General features: G+C 38.5%; 1 protein-coding gene across 1 annotated transcript in view; it reads left to right on the forward strand.

Moving 5' to 3' along the window:
• The first annotated feature begins 3,052 nt into the window (after positions 1-3,052).
• Positions 3,053-20,116, forward strand: part of LOC135477834 (glucocorticoid-induced transcript 1 protein-like) — a 28,113-nt gene continuing 11,049 nt past the window's right edge. The window contains exons 1-2 of the mRNA XM_064758038.1: positions 3,053-3,427; positions 18,667-18,869. Coding sequence (XP_064614108.1) covers positions 3,178-3,427; positions 18,667-18,869 — 453 coding nt within the window. The 5' untranslated portion in view covers positions 3,053-3,177. The remainder of the gene's footprint in view (positions 3,428-18,666; positions 18,870-20,116) is intronic.

Here is a 20,116-nt window from a genome sequence, read left to right on the forward strand (position 1 = left end):
TAATTTTTTTGTGGTTTTTGTATTTTAACAAATACACTCACGGTGGTGCATGTTAACCGATCAGAAATATATCCACTGAGAAGAGAAGTTCTGTGAGTATATTTTATGATGAGAAAATTTTAGAAAATTTTTAAAACGATGATTTTGACGTACTTATAGCTCCTTGATTATTTTCATTATCGACTGATTATTTCATAATATTGAAACAGTTCTCTGATGGTATGAAAAAGCTGAAGGCATAATTATTTCGGATTCTGCTCGGCAATATTGAAATAAAATAGACGCATATTTCTATCTGTTGTGACAATTAAATACACGAGTTACTCCCCTTGAATGATACACACTTCATTAAACAGCTGCTGTTCGGTTACGTTGACCAGGCCTGCCTCCGCCTACCTTGAGCGGCTGGAGAAAGGCTCCAAAAAGGGGCTATAGACAACATTTTGACAAGTTTCAAATGTCATACTTTCAAAACTGGCTTCGTTGGCATCAATTTTGTGCAGATTTTCTGATTGATACAGTTCTTGAAGGAAGGGGGGGGGGGGTCATTATGTATAAGTTCGTGTAGATTACGTGATTGCATGCTCACGGTTTCAAACATTGAAGGATTTTGAATGGTGGGGCTGTGCCCTGGGAAAACCCACGACCATCCGCAGGTTGTTGTAGGACCTTCCCACGTACGACTGGAGAAGAAAGCCACATAAGCTGGACTTGAACTCACAGCGACCGCATTGGTGAGAGGCTCCTGGGTCATTGCGCCGCGCAAGCGTGCTATAAATCTTTCCCATAAGAGTATATACGCGTTTATACCGGTACCGGTAATATACAAAAAACCGAACGTGGGAAGGTCTGTCGGCAACCTGTGATGACGCTGCCCGGTTTCCTCCCACCATGCATATATGCTGGCCGCCGTCATAAAAGTGAAATATTCTTGAGTGCGGCGTAAAACATCAATCAAATAAATAAACAAACAAACAAATAAATAAATAATATACAAAAAACAGAATGACCGTGACGTTGTAGGATAAGATATTGTCGTGTTCCTTACGTGAATGAGTACGGCGTAAAACACCAATGAAAAAAAAAAATCCTTACGTGAAAACGTTATGTTGAAAATACATCTAAAGACGTTATAAACACATTAACTTTTTAAACTATAATACATGTAGCCTATATTTAATAGAAGTGTAATATCAATTGCATCTAAGTTTTATGGAAAACCAGAGAAGTTTGATAATAAAAGTACCGGTTTATCTTTGCTTTATTTGAAACTGAAGAAATTGCTAGGAGCCCTCTCCCTTCTAGATCCACCCCTGAAACTTGCTGGCAAATGCTCATAAACCCGCTACTCAAGTGGATTAAGCTACTGTTTTAGATCTTCTTAAAGAAGGTGACAATAAACATTTTATAAAAGCTGGGCATGTCTACTCACAGCAGGTGTCGCACATAATCCCCCTTAGTGAATTAATCGCCCAAATCAGTGGGAACTATAGGCCTAACAAAACACAACAGACTTAGGCCTAATTGCTTTACAACACTTATTTTACACAAGCTTAAATATAGGGGTCACGGTAACAAAAAAAAAATGGGAACAAAACAGTCGAAATTTTGAAAGTTTATGCACCTATCTGTATAACCGTGAAAGCATTATCCCGTCAAACTGATCCTTTAGAGTGCAACGCCAATTAAGGAAATGTGAGAAAGAGAAGAGCATCTGGATATCACAGTCTCAGAAGAAAATTGATTTGTTTCTTTGATTGGTGTTTTACGCCGCACTGACGAATATTTGACTACTTAGACGGTGGTTAGCATATATGGTGGGAGGAGGCAAATTAACACACGACCCTCGATCTGCAACTGTTGATCTGCAAATGTTGATATATAGCTTGGTGGCAGACCATCTCACGTACACGTGTACGACCGGAGTGGCAGATGAAAATTAAATACACACAGTTCCACACACTCGAACAGACATTACCAGATAAAGTAGCCTATATGCAGAGGAATATATAGGATCTGTAGACCTAGACCTATTACGTTACACGAAAGTAGCAATTTCGAATCTTTAGATAAGGAAAGTCGAATCTACAAATAAGAATTTCGACAAAAAAAAATGTAATTTCCACTTTGTTATGTCAAAATTTCCACATTTCTCCAGCCAAAGTTTTTCCCACGATGAGGCTATGCAACGTGCTTCCACACAGAGTGTACTGGTTAAGGGGTATACAATGTTATCCAAATTATCACTGAAGCGAGACGGCCGGATGACCAACGTCAATAGTGGTTATCTCCCTTGTATTACTCTTCACTGATTTGTGAGGAACACAATCTTGAAATATCGTTTACAAAACGGCCACTTATAAAGCCATCGCGCCTTTTCGGTTAAATCTTTTCGTGCAACATGAGAACGTTTTCAATTGAACGACTGTCAATTCTAGTTTGGTTCGGCTATTCAGCGCTATATACGGACACGTTGATTTGACCTCGGCAGGTGATACTTGGCCTCATTTCCATGGCGACCACGCGGAGCCGGGACGTGAAATGTCAGTGCTGAAATTCCTGACAGTTTGCTCTCAAATGAGGATAAGTGCATTTGACATGTGTACCCATCGCTGCGCCCATGCCTAACTACACACGACTATATCCACTGATAGTCATTTGAAAGCTAAAACCACCAACTTCTCACATTTTTAGTTTCTTTTCTTTGTTTACGTTTTTGCTCGGTTGATATGAATGAATCCAAGGGGAGTAATCGAACAAAAAAAGGGCCACACTTTCCGGTGAGGTCTTTCATGGCGGCTGTGAATTTCTTACAGACTACAATCTGATCAGGGAAGGGTTAATTAAAGCTACAAGTCAGTCTAATGTGAAAGCAAGTCAGAGCATGTCCAAACTGTGGAATGTATTTCCCCCGAAGCTGTTCCGCGATGTGGGCCCTCGGTCGATATTTGCATGGCAAACTTGTCCTAGTCCAATCAAAACAGCTGATTTTCATCACGTGGCCTGTTGTGTTGTGAAGCATTTTTTCCACCGAGGGCTTGCTGAGGTCTGATCGAGAGGACGTGGGGAAGTGAACGCCTGGATAAAACTTTCGATAAATTCGTTTAAGTTGAAGTAAATGCGTCAGGGTACTGCTTATTAGACTCAGGAGAGACTGGGGCTACTTTAGAATAGAAAATGTCTGGGCAAGCGCCACAGCGGGTCCGTCGAATCGCGTCACCATCAACAAAACAGGGGCCGATAAAAGCTGTGAAAGCTTTCACGCTGATGCATGGCAGCCCTACCAGAGGTGTCTCCAGAAACAGTCCATCGTCCTCACCCACATCTATTTTGACATCGGAAACTCACAGAATAAAAAGCCACAGGCGGTCTCCGGACAGTCGATCATCTCCTGAGAGACGAAGTCCAAATTCACCAAGTTTTAAAGGTACGCCTTTATTTGTGTAGCCTGTTCTCGTTTGCAAACTCAGCAATCCGCCATTTTCTTGACTTCGAGAATTTTTTTTGCACCATCAAAAGCTAGTTTTTCTTCCGTAAATGTGTGATTTGGGGAAAATGCTGAAAGACCCGACCCTTAGATTTGATTTTTCTGCCCAGGTAAGAGGCATTTAATGCTGAGAAATCCAACTGTGCGCAATAATAGCACGTCCACGTAGTGTAAGGAAGCCTTCCTTGAGTGATTTCTTTGTCACGAAGGGGACAAAATGGCTGACTTGGCAGTCGACCAAGTTTTAAATGTAACATGAAACGATGCCTGTGGCGAAATTTTTCTCACAAGTCAGTGTGACACTTTTGACTGGAATCTTGAGCATTGAATATAATGCATTCAGGATATGCATTTAAGACAAGGATATACATGTAAGCGTATTAAAATACTGTATATAGTTGCATGTAAACAAGTCAAGGTGTTCCTTACAGTGACAACTGACAACTCAGAATTCACTTACAATTCCACAAACTGTTTCCATTTAAGGTATTAATGTGTATGTCTTGTGGCACTGTGAAGTGACGGCATGAATTGGGGAGGTAGATTGTTATGTCTGTAAGAGAGATAATTTTTATTTGATTTAAAAATGAAATAAAATTTTGTTTGATATATAAATGTACAGGTGTCATTATAGCCCATGTATACAAGTGTGCAACAATACATACCATAGGTAAAATTTTTATTATTTCTGTTTACATAGAATGTCGCCTCTAAGCACCTTGTGCTGTGATATTCTATCTTTTGCAGCAATACGTTAGAAAAAGAACTGAAGTTTTACATGGTTGATTTATTGGAGAATTTATTGCTTTACTAATTTCCATATAGCTTTCATCTGGTTCCATCCCATGGCAAGCGGATGATAGCATGATAGCAAAAATAGCATGGGGAGGTGTAGGAAAGTGAATAACAGTGGATGATATTCTCAGAAGTATGCTTGTCATTTAAGCGAACCGGATATTGTTTTAGACATGTGTTTTACATCAGAACAATCTGCTCAGTGTGCCTAATTTGTTCAAATCAAGTATTTTATATCAGTACTGTCACATTTATATCTGCCCAGGACCCAAGTTAAAGGTCAAGTGTTCGGCTGTCTGCTGTCTCGAATGACCGTGAAACTCACATACATGTAACATTATGGTTGATCGGTGTCTTCAGTGTTGGGCTGTGACGAGCACATGTTTGTGTCAGTCAATCAGTTTGCTTGTGATACATCAGTCGAATATATATGACATCTTATCTTTTGAAATTGGCTGACCAGTCAGCTCTATGAATTCAAATCTTTCACCTTGACTCATTCACTTTACGAGGTGCCTGAGTACAGGGCAACATAAAATTTTCATGGATATGTCTTCTATTGCAAATTTCTTCAGTGTTTTTACAACAGCCAAGCATAACTTTCCCATAACTAAGTGTAAAGAGGAACATTATTCCCAAATAACCATAAACATTGAAAATACATCATACGTTTTTTTGGGTTTTTTTGTGTGTGCAAAATTTGACGTCAAAATGGGTAAAATTAATGGTAACGATCAGTTTATCTTTGTGCCCGATCAAGCAGTGACCTACATGTAGATGACATTTAACACCATACAGAGACAGTCAGGCACACTTGTCTCAAGTGGTTATCAAGGTGGAAATTCCATATTCTGAAGCTGTATTGATATTTGGTATCGATGTCAAAATTAGTTGGGAAAGTTCTTACATGTAATACAGTTAATACATATGCATTGGTATGTGTTGTTTTACAGTTTTAAAAATTAAAAGAGAAAAAACACTGCAATAACTGTTAAGTGTGTCTTACATTAAGTTTCTTGCCTTCCATTATAAACTTTTGTGATGGCATAAATTTTGAACTTATTCTTGGGTTAAAGTCAGTGTGCTTAACCATTAGATTAACTTTTGAACAAATATTAATTAGTTTTAACTCTTGGTGTACGCTTCACATTATTTCGACAGCAGTGTATGCCAACTGTTCCTGATTGTATGTGAATTTGACGTGCTTGTTAGAATGGGGAGGGGGGGGGGGGGGCGTTAATTAAAATTTGAAAGCCTTGTAATCCTTTTGTGTAACCAGAGTGGGAGTTGTTGGTGAAATGAATAGCCCATCACCTTGGATTTGGCAAATTGTAAACTCTGGAGAAGAGTTGCATTAATATTGACATTCCTTGTATTTCATAATTGTTATTAAATGTGTTGTTTGTACTTGTAATAAACAATACACACATTACCAAAAAGACTTTCATCCATGTGCTTTGTGATTGTTAGGAAAACACCAAAGTCTGTGTAAATGCATGTATTTATGGATTTATTTAGTTATCTCAGAAAGTATTCAGCAAGTTATAGTCAAAATAAAAACTTAGTGCTTAGTGTCTGTGGCAAAAGAAAATGGCACCAGCGTACATGTTCAAATGCTTCGTCCTGAAAAAAAGCCCCCCCTCCAAAATGCACTTGCTTGAATTGTGTGGTTGAATGCAATAAAATGGCTGTAGAATGATATATTTATGATCAATCTTTATGAATAAAGCATGTACATGTATGTAGAGCATCAGGTTTGTTTTAGGTCCGTGTTAATTTATATCAAGAGAAATATAAAAAAAATTGTTCCCAGGGGCCTGCAGCACATCTACATGTAGCCGACATGCATCTTATTTTTCATGTGGCAGTATTGGAGGGGCCATTCATGAAATGTGATGTTTATGTTCTTATTCAGTCCCAAGCATGGTCGGTATACAGGGGCTTGACTGGAGTGAAAAGAACTAGATGCACAAGTGCCTTCAAGACATGCACATGTCCGTGATGTGTAAGTGGTATGACACAGATGTGCAGTTAGTAGATATTACATGTACCTTACGCACATAAGAGATACCTGCTTTGTGCAAGAAGGGATTACCTTGTGCAGATAGAGATTATCTTGCCCAGGTAGGGATTATCTTGCACAGGTAGGGATTGTCTTGCGCCATGAATAGAATGCCTGGTACAGGTAGAGATTGCCTCAGACAGGTGCAGATTGCCTTATGCAAATAGGGATTGTTTTGCACTATGTAGTGGTTTCCCCGCGCAGGTAGAGGTTGTCTCATTTAGGTAGAGTAAAGATTCTACCTCAAGATTCGCTCAAGTCAATATTTCCTCGACTTGATGCAAGTAGAGATTGGTTTGTGCATGTATAGGTTGCCTCTTCCTTGTTGAGATTGTAGTGATAGCCTTACATTTGTAGGGACAAGCACGGTTGCCATGTACTAGAAACCAGGACTACATGTAGCTGTATACACTTTATGGAAAGGTTGTCTTGCATATTTGTGGACAGGCATCTTGTAGGGAATACCATGCACATTAGGGGACCAAAAACATGTACATAAACATGTATGTAAAGATTGCCTTGCAAACTAGGGGACCAACCAGATGCAGAGATTGCCTTGCACATTATGGAATAGTGCAACAGCATACATGTACTTGTAAAGATTTCTACCGGCCCAGATAGCACAGTTGGTAGAGCGTCTGCTTCGGGACCGGTAGATCCAGGATCAATCCTTGATCGAGTCACACCTAAGACTTTAAAAGAGGAAGTTGTAACTTCCTCGCTTGGTGTTCAGCATGAAGGGGATAGTGCAACGACTGGTTGACCCGTATCAGTATAATGGCTCGGGCGGGGCGGCTTACTTGCCTTCGGTAAGTCGTCTCAGTGAAGCAGCACTAGATAAAATAGCGGTGGAAATCCGTCCTGCTACAAGGAGGCACATTACACGTACATGCACCCTAAGGATTCCTTCGTCGTCATATGACTGAAAAATTGTTGAGTACGACGTTAAACCATAAGCACTCACTCACTGTAAAGATTTCTCTATATCCTTAGAGATCAGCATAATGTAGAGATTTCCTTGCACATTGGGGGACCAGAAATATATAGAGATTTTCCGTGCACATTTGGGGACCAGAAATACATAGAGATTTCCGTGCACATTTGGGGAGCAGAAACATATAGAGATTTTCTTACAAACTCGGGACCAGCAACATGAAGAGATTGCAGTGCATAGTAGAGGAGCAGAAACATACAGAGATTGCCTTGGACATTTGGGGACCAAAAACATATAGAGATTTCCTTTTTGGGGGGACCAGAGACATGTAGAGATTTCCAGTCACATTTAATGTGGAGATTGCCTTTCGTATTCAGTGTGTGGACATTTATAAACAAACTTGAAGTCCAGCAACAAAAGGAGGCTGCCTTGCACATTGGAGACCTGTAAATAAGTGTAAAAAATAAGGGTCGGCCTAATGACATAATAATACATGTACTGTAATTTCGCATGTTTGTAAGGTGTTTATTTAAGCATATTCTGAAAACATTATTCTGTGTTGACTGATAAAATTACACTTTTTTGAAACCCTGAACTTGACAATCCAACCAATGTGGATTTGTTTCCAAAATCAAATTGAAAGGGTATTAGGACACGTGTACATACACATGTACACAGTGCTACAGATAAGGGCGTACAGGTGTAAATACGCTTAAAAAAAAAAGAGATGATATGCTTCTATCTACAAACAGAGTGTACTGTATACTCCAGAAGATTTGTGTGTACGTCTCTAAGTTCCCGACAGCTAGCGTACATGTGAGATTTAAAGCAGACAGCCCAGCCAAAATCAAAAGTAGATCTCCACAGCGAACCATGTGCTTGACATTCTCCACCGTGTGTTAATTTTCAGACACGCCATGCTACAGCCAAATCTTCTATGCCACCACCCATAGCCGTGGAGAATGCCTACCACGATATTTGTCTTTGTGACATGAAGAAGATGTAGCAATGGGTTAAAAATGATCTTTTTGATTACTACACTTCACGTTCTGTTTCTGTGTTGCACAAAATCACCCTAATATCGCTCCCAAATGTTTGATTTCAATTCCCCAAGAATCATCAGGGTCCAGTTCCTGACATATATATGTACCTATGATTTCGTGAAGAGAGAAGCTATTACAGTGGAATAAAAAATATCATGAGAACAGCTAGCAACATATGCACAGAAACACTTGAGATTTATACTATATACTGCTAGTGATTAAAGCACAAAATGATAAATTCTTGTCTTCTTATGTATGGCCTACATTTGCATTTAGCCTATATCAACAACCGTTTTATCACCTTTTGACCTAAAGATGACAGTTGTTAACACATTTGTACCGGCCAAGAAATGTTTAGACAGGTAAAAGAAAATTTACTTCTCGCATCAGGCAGGTTAGCATAACTGCTGCTATCAAAGTACAGAATAACAGTGAGTTATCGAAATAAAGCTTACAACTTATTAACACAGGTTAATGGGAAATAAATGTATTAATTTCATTTATATTTATTTCTTTTGCGGAAGATATGAAATAGTTACTTTGTTCTAGTGTATACTGGGTAATGTGAACTATGAATGAAAGAATCTAGTATGTAGGCTTATGTTAACATGTACACTTGTAGGTCTATGTTTTTTCTTCCTCCTTTTTCACTTGATCAACTTCACACTTGCCAGGTGTATTACTGGCGACCCAAAATAATGAAGTGTTGAGTATTTGAAGAAAAAAAAAAAAGTGTGTTCTGTAATACTGCGTACTTATAAAATCGGAAGTACCGTACTCCCTGTGACAAAAAATTATCTGTAGCACTGTGTGCACGTAGCTGCACTCACCACATCTTCAGGGTATGTTCATGTATGATGGGAACAGCTGATCCGTGTCCACACAATGACTACGTGTTGACTACATCTGCTGGAAGACTCGGGTGGTCTGCCAGCTCTAATTATTAATAAATACCTCTGGCAGTGTTGATGTAAGCTTACTCAGCCTGTCTCCTGTACATGTACATGTATATTGACTGTGGGTCATACTGTTAGGTTAATCATTTCAAGGAGGTGCATGTAACATGTCCATTGCTAGAAGCTATACACGTAGTACTGGTGTATAATACATACACATGTATGTATCGAGAGAGAAAGAATTTGATCATGACTAATTCTCAGTATGAGACCCAACCGCTGCAGGGTGTATGGTGTACGTGTAGCTACAGTCTTGCAGATTGTATGATGCACCAAGTTGACACTTTATAATGGCGTACTACGCTCCTGCCAATAAACAGCGTGTGGGACAAGGGCAGCGGAAATAGCAGTGGGAATAGCTTAGGGTAGCTTCTTGGCGATACATGTACATTGTAGTTGGGGGGCCTCCGTGGCTTATTTGGTTAGCGTGCTAGCACAGCGTAATGACCCGGGGTCTCTCACCAATGCTGTCGCTGTGAGTTCAAGTCCAGCTCATTCTGGCTTCCTCTCCGGCAGTACGTGGGAAGGTCTGCCAGCAACCTGCGGATGGTCGTGGGTTTCCCCCAGGTTCTGCCTGGTTTCCTCCCAACATAACGCTGGCTGCCATCGTATAAGTGAAATATTCTTGAGTACGGCATAAAAACATCAGTCAAATAAATAAATAAACAAATAAATGTACAAATGTCCAAGTACACTTCCAATAATCAAGAGGGCTCCAAATAAGGGATTTTAGAGTCGAAATGTTCCTAAATTTCCGTTTTCATTTGCCCCCAAGTTGAAACCAAACATTTCAAGCCCTGCGTGATGTGTAGGAATTTTTTTCAACCTCTATGTAGGTTGAACATGGTCAAAAGTCAGTTTCATCATAACACTAAATTGTGCCCTGAAAAGTGCAATTTCAGAGGGAAATAATGTAAAATATTACTTGTGGTGCTTAAATTTTTCCAACAGGAAATCGTTTCAGACAAACCTCATAACACCTTGAGATCAATAGAATTCTTAGAGGCGGGCGAATGCTACAACTTGGTCATAGGCAAAAGTTTTAATTTATTTAAATATTCAACTTCATATTTACATAGTGTTTGGCCTTGTACCTGTGTTTCGTGCTCTCTTATTATTTACGAGTGTATGGGCAATGGACTTGTACATATTAATACTCTGCATGTATAATTAAGTACTGCACATTGTGTTTGTATTTGGTTGACTGATGGTGTGTATGTATACAAGTACATCGTCATATAAAGTTTTGACAAGGGACTGTCAAATGAGACTTGCACATGTTGATAATGTTATGTCATTGTTTGAGTTTGTCCTAATATGTCAGCCCTAGCAGAGCTATATAGCTTTTGAATTTACTGGCGGGTTTTGCTTTGTAATTTCGGCACAAGTTTATATATGTGCCAATGTAATGTTTGTTGCACCGGGTGAGATATAGCTTTTTAATCTGGGCACCATGAATTGGGCTAAAATTGAGAACTTGTCAAACTACATGTATATTTAGTGTTATACTTAATGTGTAACTTAATATATCCATGATAGGGACTGATTATGAAGTACATGTAATATTAAATCATACATTTCAACTCCAAATTAATGAAAATAAACACATTTTTAAATTTCCAACTACTCTTAATGTGGGATTTTTTGGGCCTCTGGCTCCAGTTCTGTTTTTAAATCACAGTTGCACACTTTTGTTGTTCTGGCTCACACACACCAAATACTCCTGCTTGTTATTTAATCAGAATATTTTGCTGTATTTTATATCCATTCGTAAAATGAAGAAAAAAATGGTGTTTAGAAAGGTGAAACACATCTGCCGTTGTTTAGAACCAGTTATCTTGAGCATGGACCAAAAAGAATGGTGTGCAAAATATATTTAGATTTTCTTTTCTTTCCCTAAATTTGGGAGTTAAGGCTCTCAACAACATTCAGATTAATTTGAGGGGTCTATGTGGCCCAGGTGCTTAGCATGTCAGTAAGGTAGAATGACCCAGGATGGGGTCACTGTAAGTTCAAGTCCAGCTCATGCTGGCAGCCTCTTCCAGCTGTACATGGGAAGGTCTGTCAGCAACCTGCAGGTGATTGTGGGTTTTCTCCTACCAATGCGAGCTGCAGTTGTATAAGTGAGATATTCTTGTGTAGGGTACAGTGTAGAACGCCAATAAAATAAATAAGTAAATATTAATTGAAAGGCCGGTTTAATGGTGTCAGAAAAGACCAGCATATGGTTGTACCTGTTTTAATACATGCATGCTCATGCAGTGTCTACATGTACACGTACACATATCATTGTTTCAGTACTAAGTACTAAGACAGCTCGTTATTTCAAATTGAAACGTTACCAGTATTTGATCGAATGGAAATCCCTCAGAAACGAACTGTAATTTGTGAGATTGGGTGAACTCTGTCACTCAGATTTTACTCAGGATTTCTTGGTTTGATACGAGTGTACTCAACAGCAATTTTCATTGTAATTTATGGACATTTTAGGTTTGAGTTTGGTAACTAAACTACATTGGTCCAAATGACCAGTTTCAGTGTTTCACAAAAAGTCTAACGTTATCTGTCTGCACAGAACAATACCCTCAGAATATGCTTGAATAAACAGCTTGCAAGCGTGTGAAAATGTTGAATTATAGTACGACCTGATATCTGATAAATCACAGACGATGACACATTATGTTTGACTTCTGTTATTCATGATACAAAATTGATAAGACATAACATTATGTTAATGTCATGAAGCAAACCGTAACTCTTGAAACACAGAGATCATATACCCATTAATATACTTGTACATTTATATGGGGAACATGAGTTAGCAGTATTAGACGTGGCATGCCATTCATAGCTTGTTTCTTCATGGTACCGACTATGCATACTGTTTGCACTGGTAAATGTGACTGTATAGTGACTGTTCACTGAAATAGTTAATCCGAGCACAGTATTGTGTGTACTAAATTTTTTTTTTTTACTAAATCCACGAGTTTGTACTTTTTGCAGATGGAAGAGAAACTTGCAGTGCAATTTATGCACAACTGCTTTTTTTAAATTTGTTTTCGGGAACAAAACTACATTGGTTGGATTGGCAAATTTCAGGGCTTCACAGAAAGTATAGTTTATCAGTCAACATACCTTAAGAATATGCTTGCATAAACACTTCGCAAACATTCGAAAAGGTTATAGAATTACAGTACCTTATTTCACCTTAGAAACTTTTGTACAAACCTTCAGGTCAACATTTCTGAAGAACCTTTTAAGTAAGATGGATGAATCAGTCAGTGTCAAGCAAACGGTCACAAAAAATGCTAAAGTTTAGGTGAAGGACATGCACAGTACATGTATATGTTGATGCAGTAAAGCACAAAGTTCATCTGTCCACAAATTCTAGAAATATTGCTTTATACCCCACACGTACATTCACACCCAGTGTCGACACACATGTACACCCAGAGTGCGCCCACAGTGTTGCCCACCTGTACACACACAGTGTCACCCACCTGTGCGCCCACAGTGTCGCCCCACCTGTGCACCGGCAGTGTCGCCCCACCTGTGCGCCCACAGTGTCGCCCCACCTGTGCACCCAAAGTGTCGCCCCACCTGTGCGCCCACAGTGTCGCCCCACCTGTGCACCCAAAGTGTCGCCCCACCTGTACACCTACAAAAGCCCTGAATGGCTTACGAGTGGTCATGATGTACATGTAATATGCATGTTTTTAATTTGTGCTTCATGAACATCAATGGTACTATCTAACTCTTCCACCTTTTCAACTGCAACCAATATTTTGAAACATTCTCGGAGAACTATAGGGTGTAGAGTAATAATTTGCAAAGTTTTATGAAACTTGCATCTTTAATGACAGAAACACGTTATGTTTAGCATCATTTTAAGTGTTTGCATAAATTCCACTGAAAGAAGTGCTTTAGTGGTTGAAAAGGTTAGAGATTTGAAGTAGTTTGTATTTTTAAAATTTCAATAATCTTTCATTCTTTATATTGATGTTAATCGTGTCAAACTTAATGTGGATTACATGTTCCAGGTTGGTACATGTTTTACAAGCAGTTTTAAGGTGAAGTTTTCAGATGACTGACTGCTTACATGCGTATACATGTTATTGCTCTTGCTGTAAACATGCATGTACACTGTAGTATGGTTGATAGCATTGAGGACCCAGATCTATCTCAGCCTGTATGGTTGACCTGGAAATCTGCCAAGCTCTACAGCTGGGAAAAACAGATAAGCTGAAAAAGCCCCCAGGTTTATTTACAGCCCTTGAAATTCAGTGTCTTAGCTTATCTTTCTGTGGCTGTTGCGAGAATAAATTTTTTTTTTTTTTTTTTTTTTTTTTTTTGTAGGGGAAATTAATTGCTAAAATCAAGGTTCAAGTACCTTAACACGTGTGTTAAGGGTGTCACCAATCAACGTGATGTGGAGTTCGGGATTCTGTATGAGTCTGCTCTATATGTACATGTAGATACATTGTATTTGTTTGTACCACATACATGTACAGTACACGTGATCCTGGAATTAACCTAAGGAAGGTATCATAAAACCATGAAACAGTTCTGTGTTAAGCTACATGTAAATTATGTTATGTCAATTAACCATCAAATCTTTATAATGATAAATGTCATGCCTAAATTTGAAACCTCCAAACAGGCATGTCCACATTACATGGAAAAGAATCAGCATTGTCATAGTGAAAACGGTTGTGATCAGACTGCATATGTACATGTGTGTGTGTGTGTGTGCATACTGTGTTCAAGACTGCCTGTAATATGTTGTTTAATTTCCAAACAATGCCAATAGAGAAGCTCAGCAAAATTATGAATAATCTTAAACATTCTGCATTGAGCCTGAAGCGACTACAGAAGGAAATGAAGATAAACTATGTTAGCCTTGACAAAGCAAAGTATATACATGTATATGTACATGTACAGTGTCTGGACATCAAAAAAAAAACTAAGTATAGCGGAGAACTCCAGTAAAATAAATCAGTATTCTAAAGCCGTTGGGCCGTATTCCTCAAAGATCTTAAGACGTACATGTATACATGTAAGCAAAAACTTCAACCACGGCAACAATTAAAATGTTTCACTGTAGAAAACTTAATATTTGTACACTTATTCTTCACTGCAGACCAATGTACCAACCACAGTTTATGTTTTTAACTGTTCTGAGTTTGGCTTTTTCAACACTTGACAGATAAATTTAGCGTATATTTATGGCTGGGTCAACTTTTTATATAATTTAGATATGAATTTAATATGCCCCATTCTGTTATGTATTGTTTTTTTCCCGTCAACCCTGTATTTGAAGAACAGTATAAATTTGCCTGTGATGGGACTTTTGCTGTGGTTGTAACACGTCATGGTGTGGGTGGTCTTATAGACTATCATCAATTCCTCCAGCCTCCTCACCCCACCTGGCTTATCTTTTCATTCATTATTACAATATGCTAATGACATTCAAATCGACTGGGATATTTAAATCATGTGTAAACTCCTATCTGAGGAAGTCTGCATAGTACTGAAGATGTCTTTAATATTATTCCCTGCTGTGGTATTGTTCATTCCATACATAATGTGAACCGCTGGTTGTCGGAATACATCAACCCAGTTTGTACAGGCATTTGATTACAAGAATTTCTCTTTTCTCATTAACTCTGAGTCGTGTTCATATGCTCATAACACACATCAGCCTAATATATTCAGTGAGCTTCAAACATATTCAGATTAGGGGAGCTGTCATTTTATGTAAATTTATGTAACAAGATGTACAGTATGGTCACATACATGGTTGAAAGTACACAAATTAAAGATGTTGTTGATGTTCGTGAACAGGTAATCAGGGCTACTCTAAATGGCTCAAGGCTTTGTGCATAACTATTGAAAGTCTCATCTTTTGCCAGATTTTGAGAGTTCTTTCAGTTGCTCTTAGAAATGTGTTTCTTTGTTGATTGGAAGGTAGAATGATCAGCAGAAAGGTAAAATTTCAGAACCAAAAATACTATAATTTTAGAGCTTTTGTTTGCTTTTAGAATTATGCTTTTTGGGGTGAAATTTTAAGTGATTTACAGTAATTGTGATTTTATGCTGTTCGTACACGTAAGCACTTGAGTACGAGTGTGCTTATCGGCTTAGAGCTGTTCGTATGAATATTCTCATATATGCACAACAATTGTATGAGTGTCAACTGGCAAGATCTGGCATTCTTTGCACCGGGGAAAGCTCTTTTACACTAGCATGTTATCATTTTATAATATATTCCGATGAACATTGTTGATATACATGTAACAATTTTCATATCAACCATGCGATTTAAGTTTCCCTTTTGCCAACAGGGAAAGTACATGCAGATAATCCACATGTCAGTGATCTGAACAGAGGTTGCTTCGTGATGTGCCTGGGACCGCCAGTTTCCTCTACCACTGTATATAGGTTGAAAATTCTTGAGTGTGGCTTATATTGAAATAACAATCCAGTCAATAATATGCACGTAGGTAAAATGAATACAAGGGGATGATGCACAGTGGATGTACATGTACCTGGACAGCTTGTTTGCGTACGTGTGTACATAGATTTAACCATTTTAATGAAAAAAAGGCAGTTATCACATTAAGTAACCATTCTGTATTGTCAATTGTAAAAGAGCCAAGTGGAGAGCCAAGTCACTGAGAAATATAATAATAAAATAAAATAATGGCTTTATTTCAAGAGGGTAAAATACAATGTGTATGTATACTCAGTTAACACTGGGTTGATCTACCCTGAGGCCCTCAGACACAAACGGTTTGAAACAATATGTTACGTTACATATATGCGTTGGAAAACATGGTACATGTAATTTGGATTGTGTAAACCACTTAATATAAATAAATGCAGAAATGGATAACCAGTGCTGTGTTGGAGGTGTCAGTGCTGTGAACACAAGACGTAATTCTGTGAATTCTCCTGTGAGAGTGGCGAGGCAGAGAATGCCACAAAATACACAGGATTATCCACCTCTTTGTCCACATACACTCAAACAGCGCTAACCAACTTTATTTTCAAATATTGTATCTTGTAATGTGTCTTCAGATGTTGATACATTATTCTCATGTTCTGCCCAAGGCTTTAATAATGCAGTAGTATTTTCCTCAAATCATTCTGATCCATTACTCCTATCATGTCTCTCATATTTATACTTATCAAGTTACATAAATGTGAATTTTTTCCATTATCTTAACCTTCTATCATTTATTGAGGAGAGCTTAGGTACCTTTGATCAGACATTTCTCCTCCCACAAAGCCCATGTCAGCACAAAGTTCCCCGTAAGCCCAACAACATGTCTCCAATTTGTTCTCCAATTCCTGGCCAATCCTTAAATCTACCAGTTAAAGAATCTGCCCATCTGTTAAGAATCTGTTAAAGAAACTCAATTTTGTTATCTAAACCAAAAAGAGAAATAGAAGTAAGAGGATTCTCTGAGACTTTACTCAAAGAACACCTTTTTTATGCTGAAATAAGCAGCGATGGATATAGCTGTGGATGTAAAGATAGGAACAATAAAGAGGGCGGTGGAAGAGCAGTATATGTATCAGACTGTCTGCCTTACAACCGTCGATATGATCATGAAAAGAGTAATTTAGAAGTACTAAGGTTTGAAATCAAGCCAGAAAAGTCCAAGCCATTTTTAACCTGCTATGTATGTAGACCCCCAAAATCTCTTTCAACATGGATGCAAGAATTTGAAACAAACTTAAAAAATACATATTAACAAAAAAAAAAGTGGTTCTCCTGAGTGATTTTAATTTAGGCTTGAGTGCTTTTGGGTTTGTTGTTGCTTTTTATATTTATGAATGTATATACATGTAGCTTCTCTTTTCAAACTACACGGCGCCTTATCTTGTTAAATATATATATTGATGTATTTTTTTATTGGACTCTGAAGTCCCAGTTTCTTATATATTTGTTTTCTCTTGGAAGAACAATTTCACTGTAAATTGACCGAGCTGCCTTCCATAAATAAAGATTAGTATTATTATGTACTATATTTCATGTAATTGATAGATGTACATGTAGCTGAACGGACTTCTAGATTTATGAAAGCAAACATTTTCATTCATTTTATGGAAAAAAGGCTTTTTATGCCTCTCAACCTTTGCTTAAAGACATACAGAATCGATTCTGATTGGTTGGTGTGAGAAATAGGCAAGTCCAGCTGAATTTTGGCCGATTTATCCAAGCGTGACCAAGGCTGCAGAGTTTAACCCAGGAAACCATATCTCCACTGTCCACCAATTAGCGTCGATTCTGTATACCTTTAATTCAAGTTTTTAGTACATGTAGGTAGGCAAGGACTGTATATCGATACATGTGTCCTCTACGTGTAAACCACATGTACATAGTTTACATGTACATTTAATAGCACGTGTACAATACATGTACCTGTTTACAGAAAGGCATTATCTAAATACATGTACATGCACAGTGACATATAAAACTTTGCCTTGTTTCACATGTACATGTCTTTATGCAGTTTATGTTTTCAAGTTCTGATGACATAAAAGAATGGTAAGCTTTCATAATTTTCCCATGGCGTGTCATAAACACATGTAGATGCATATACGTGTATGGATTTGGGTATAAATAGTAAAATTCCATGAATACTGTATTAATTTGATAGGTTTGATGTTTGGCAAGCTTGCTAAAGCTACAACATTTTGTACTGTACTATTAAGAATACGCTCTGCCCGTACTTTTGAAGGTCTGCCAGCAACCTGCGGATGGTTGTGGGTTTCCAACCACCATAATATAAGGGAAATATTCTTGAGTACGGCATAAAACGCCAATCAAATCAATAAATAAATAAATAAATTAAGAATACATGTAGTTCATAGGGGAGTGTAAAGAAAAGAAAAGTGTTTAGGTCAAAACCATCTTTGGGACATAAATTTGTAGATTTCCCATTTCCTTTACTGCTTGTTGCGCTGTGGTAAGAAGAAGCGGGTAATGACAACATGTAGCAGTTGGTGCTAGTTAACGTTCGTTAAAGACCATATGTCTTACATCAATAAGATGTGTAAGTCTCTTGTGTGTTGTTTGTGGAAACATTTGCCAATAGCTTGTTATAGGTCAGTGGTTTACTCCAGACACTCAAGTTTCGTACAATTCACTGCCATTGTGTAAGCGAAAAATTCTTGAGTGTGGTGTTAAACACAAACCAGATAAAGAAATAAATAAAGAATAGACTGATTGATCAGGTAAAATGTGCTTACATGTACATCTGTGTAAGATCCCGCATAGATAGATAGATTATATTTATATGTATTAATTTTAGAAAAATTGTATTTTTTAATTTTCAATTCCTGCTTTTCTACATGTACCTATACATTATTGTTTACAGTTGAGAGACCAAAAGCTGTGCGGTTAAGCCCTGCATCGTCGTCGGGTTTGAGGCGGACAGGGTCACTGGACACACTTCGTACAGGGTCCTTAGATGCTGTGGGTCCATATCTTACAGGGCAGTGGCCCAAGGACAAAACCTCTGTAACGTCTTACCATCATTACCAGACTGCTGGTCTGCTCTCCTGTGATAAGTCCACCCAGGTGAGTCCACACAAAACCTCTTGATGTCTTACTGTCATTGCCAGACTGCCGGTCTGCTCTCTTGTAATATGTTCACCCAGGTGAATCCACACAGAACCTCTTGATGTTTTACTGTCATTACCAGACTGCTGCTCTGCTCTCCTGTAATACATGTATGTTCACCCAGGTGAGTCCACACAGAACCTCATGATGTCTTACTGTCATTACCAGACTGCTGGTTTGCTCTCCTGTGGTAAGTCCACTCAGGCGAGTCCACACAGAACCTCTTTATCTTAATGTCATTACCAGACTGCTGGTCTGCTCTCCAGCCATAAATCCACCCAAGTGAATCCACACAGGAAATCTGTTGTGTGTTAGCATCATTACCAGGCTGCTGGTCTGCTCTTTAGCAATAAAGTCCACCCAGGTGAGTGGACTTTAACTTATATTTTTTACATTAGTATCACCATATTTTATCTAAAATCCAGTACTAAGGACCCTGATTTTGCCTGATTCTGAGAGTTGCCAGTGATCTTAGAAAGCTGTTGTACAAGGTTTTTGTATCCAGTTAGGAAAAAAGTAAATCCCAGCACCAAAAGTAATATAGGCCTACATGTATTATAACCTTTGTATGCCACTACAGATGTACTTTTCGTAGTGAATTGGGGCCTCCCTGGCTCAGTCGGTTAGCGCGCTAGCGCAGCGTAATGACCCAGGAGTCTCTCACCAGTGCTGTCGCTGTGAGTTCAAGTCCAGCTCATGCTGGCTTACTCTCCGGACGTAAGTGGGAAGGTCTGCCAGCAACCTGCGGATGGTCGTGGGTTTTCCCCAGGCTCTGCCCGGTTTCCACCCACCATAATGCTGTCCGCTGTCGTATAAGTGAAATATTCTTGAGTACGGCGTAAAACACCAATCAAATAAATAAATAAATCTTAGTGAATTTGTATAGCAGAGACAGGTCTTTTTGTTTGCAGTGGTACAGTACAGACATAATACACGAGCAGAAGCATACTGTCCAATTCTCTGATGTACACGTTTGTACATGTGCATTTACATGTACTGTATGTGATCAGATTTTTTTCCCAATCACTGTTGACATGTATTTTATTGTCCAATTTACATGTACAGTCAGTACATGAAATGCCCGTCAATTTATGTGACAAAAGGTGACTAATCAAAATGTCTCACTGCTCTGTGAGATCAGCGACGACAATAAGTCTTTAAACTTCCGGGTGTGTTTTTATCATGCCTATGCAAGCCTTTGTGAT

This window comes from Liolophura sinensis, chromosome 11 (assembly GCF_032854445.1).
Source record: "Liolophura sinensis isolate JHLJ2023 chromosome 11, CUHK_Ljap_v2, whole genome shotgun sequence".
In the NCBI taxonomy this organism is placed as follows: Eukaryota; Metazoa; Mollusca; class Polyplacophora; order Chitonida; family Chitonidae; genus Liolophura; species Liolophura sinensis.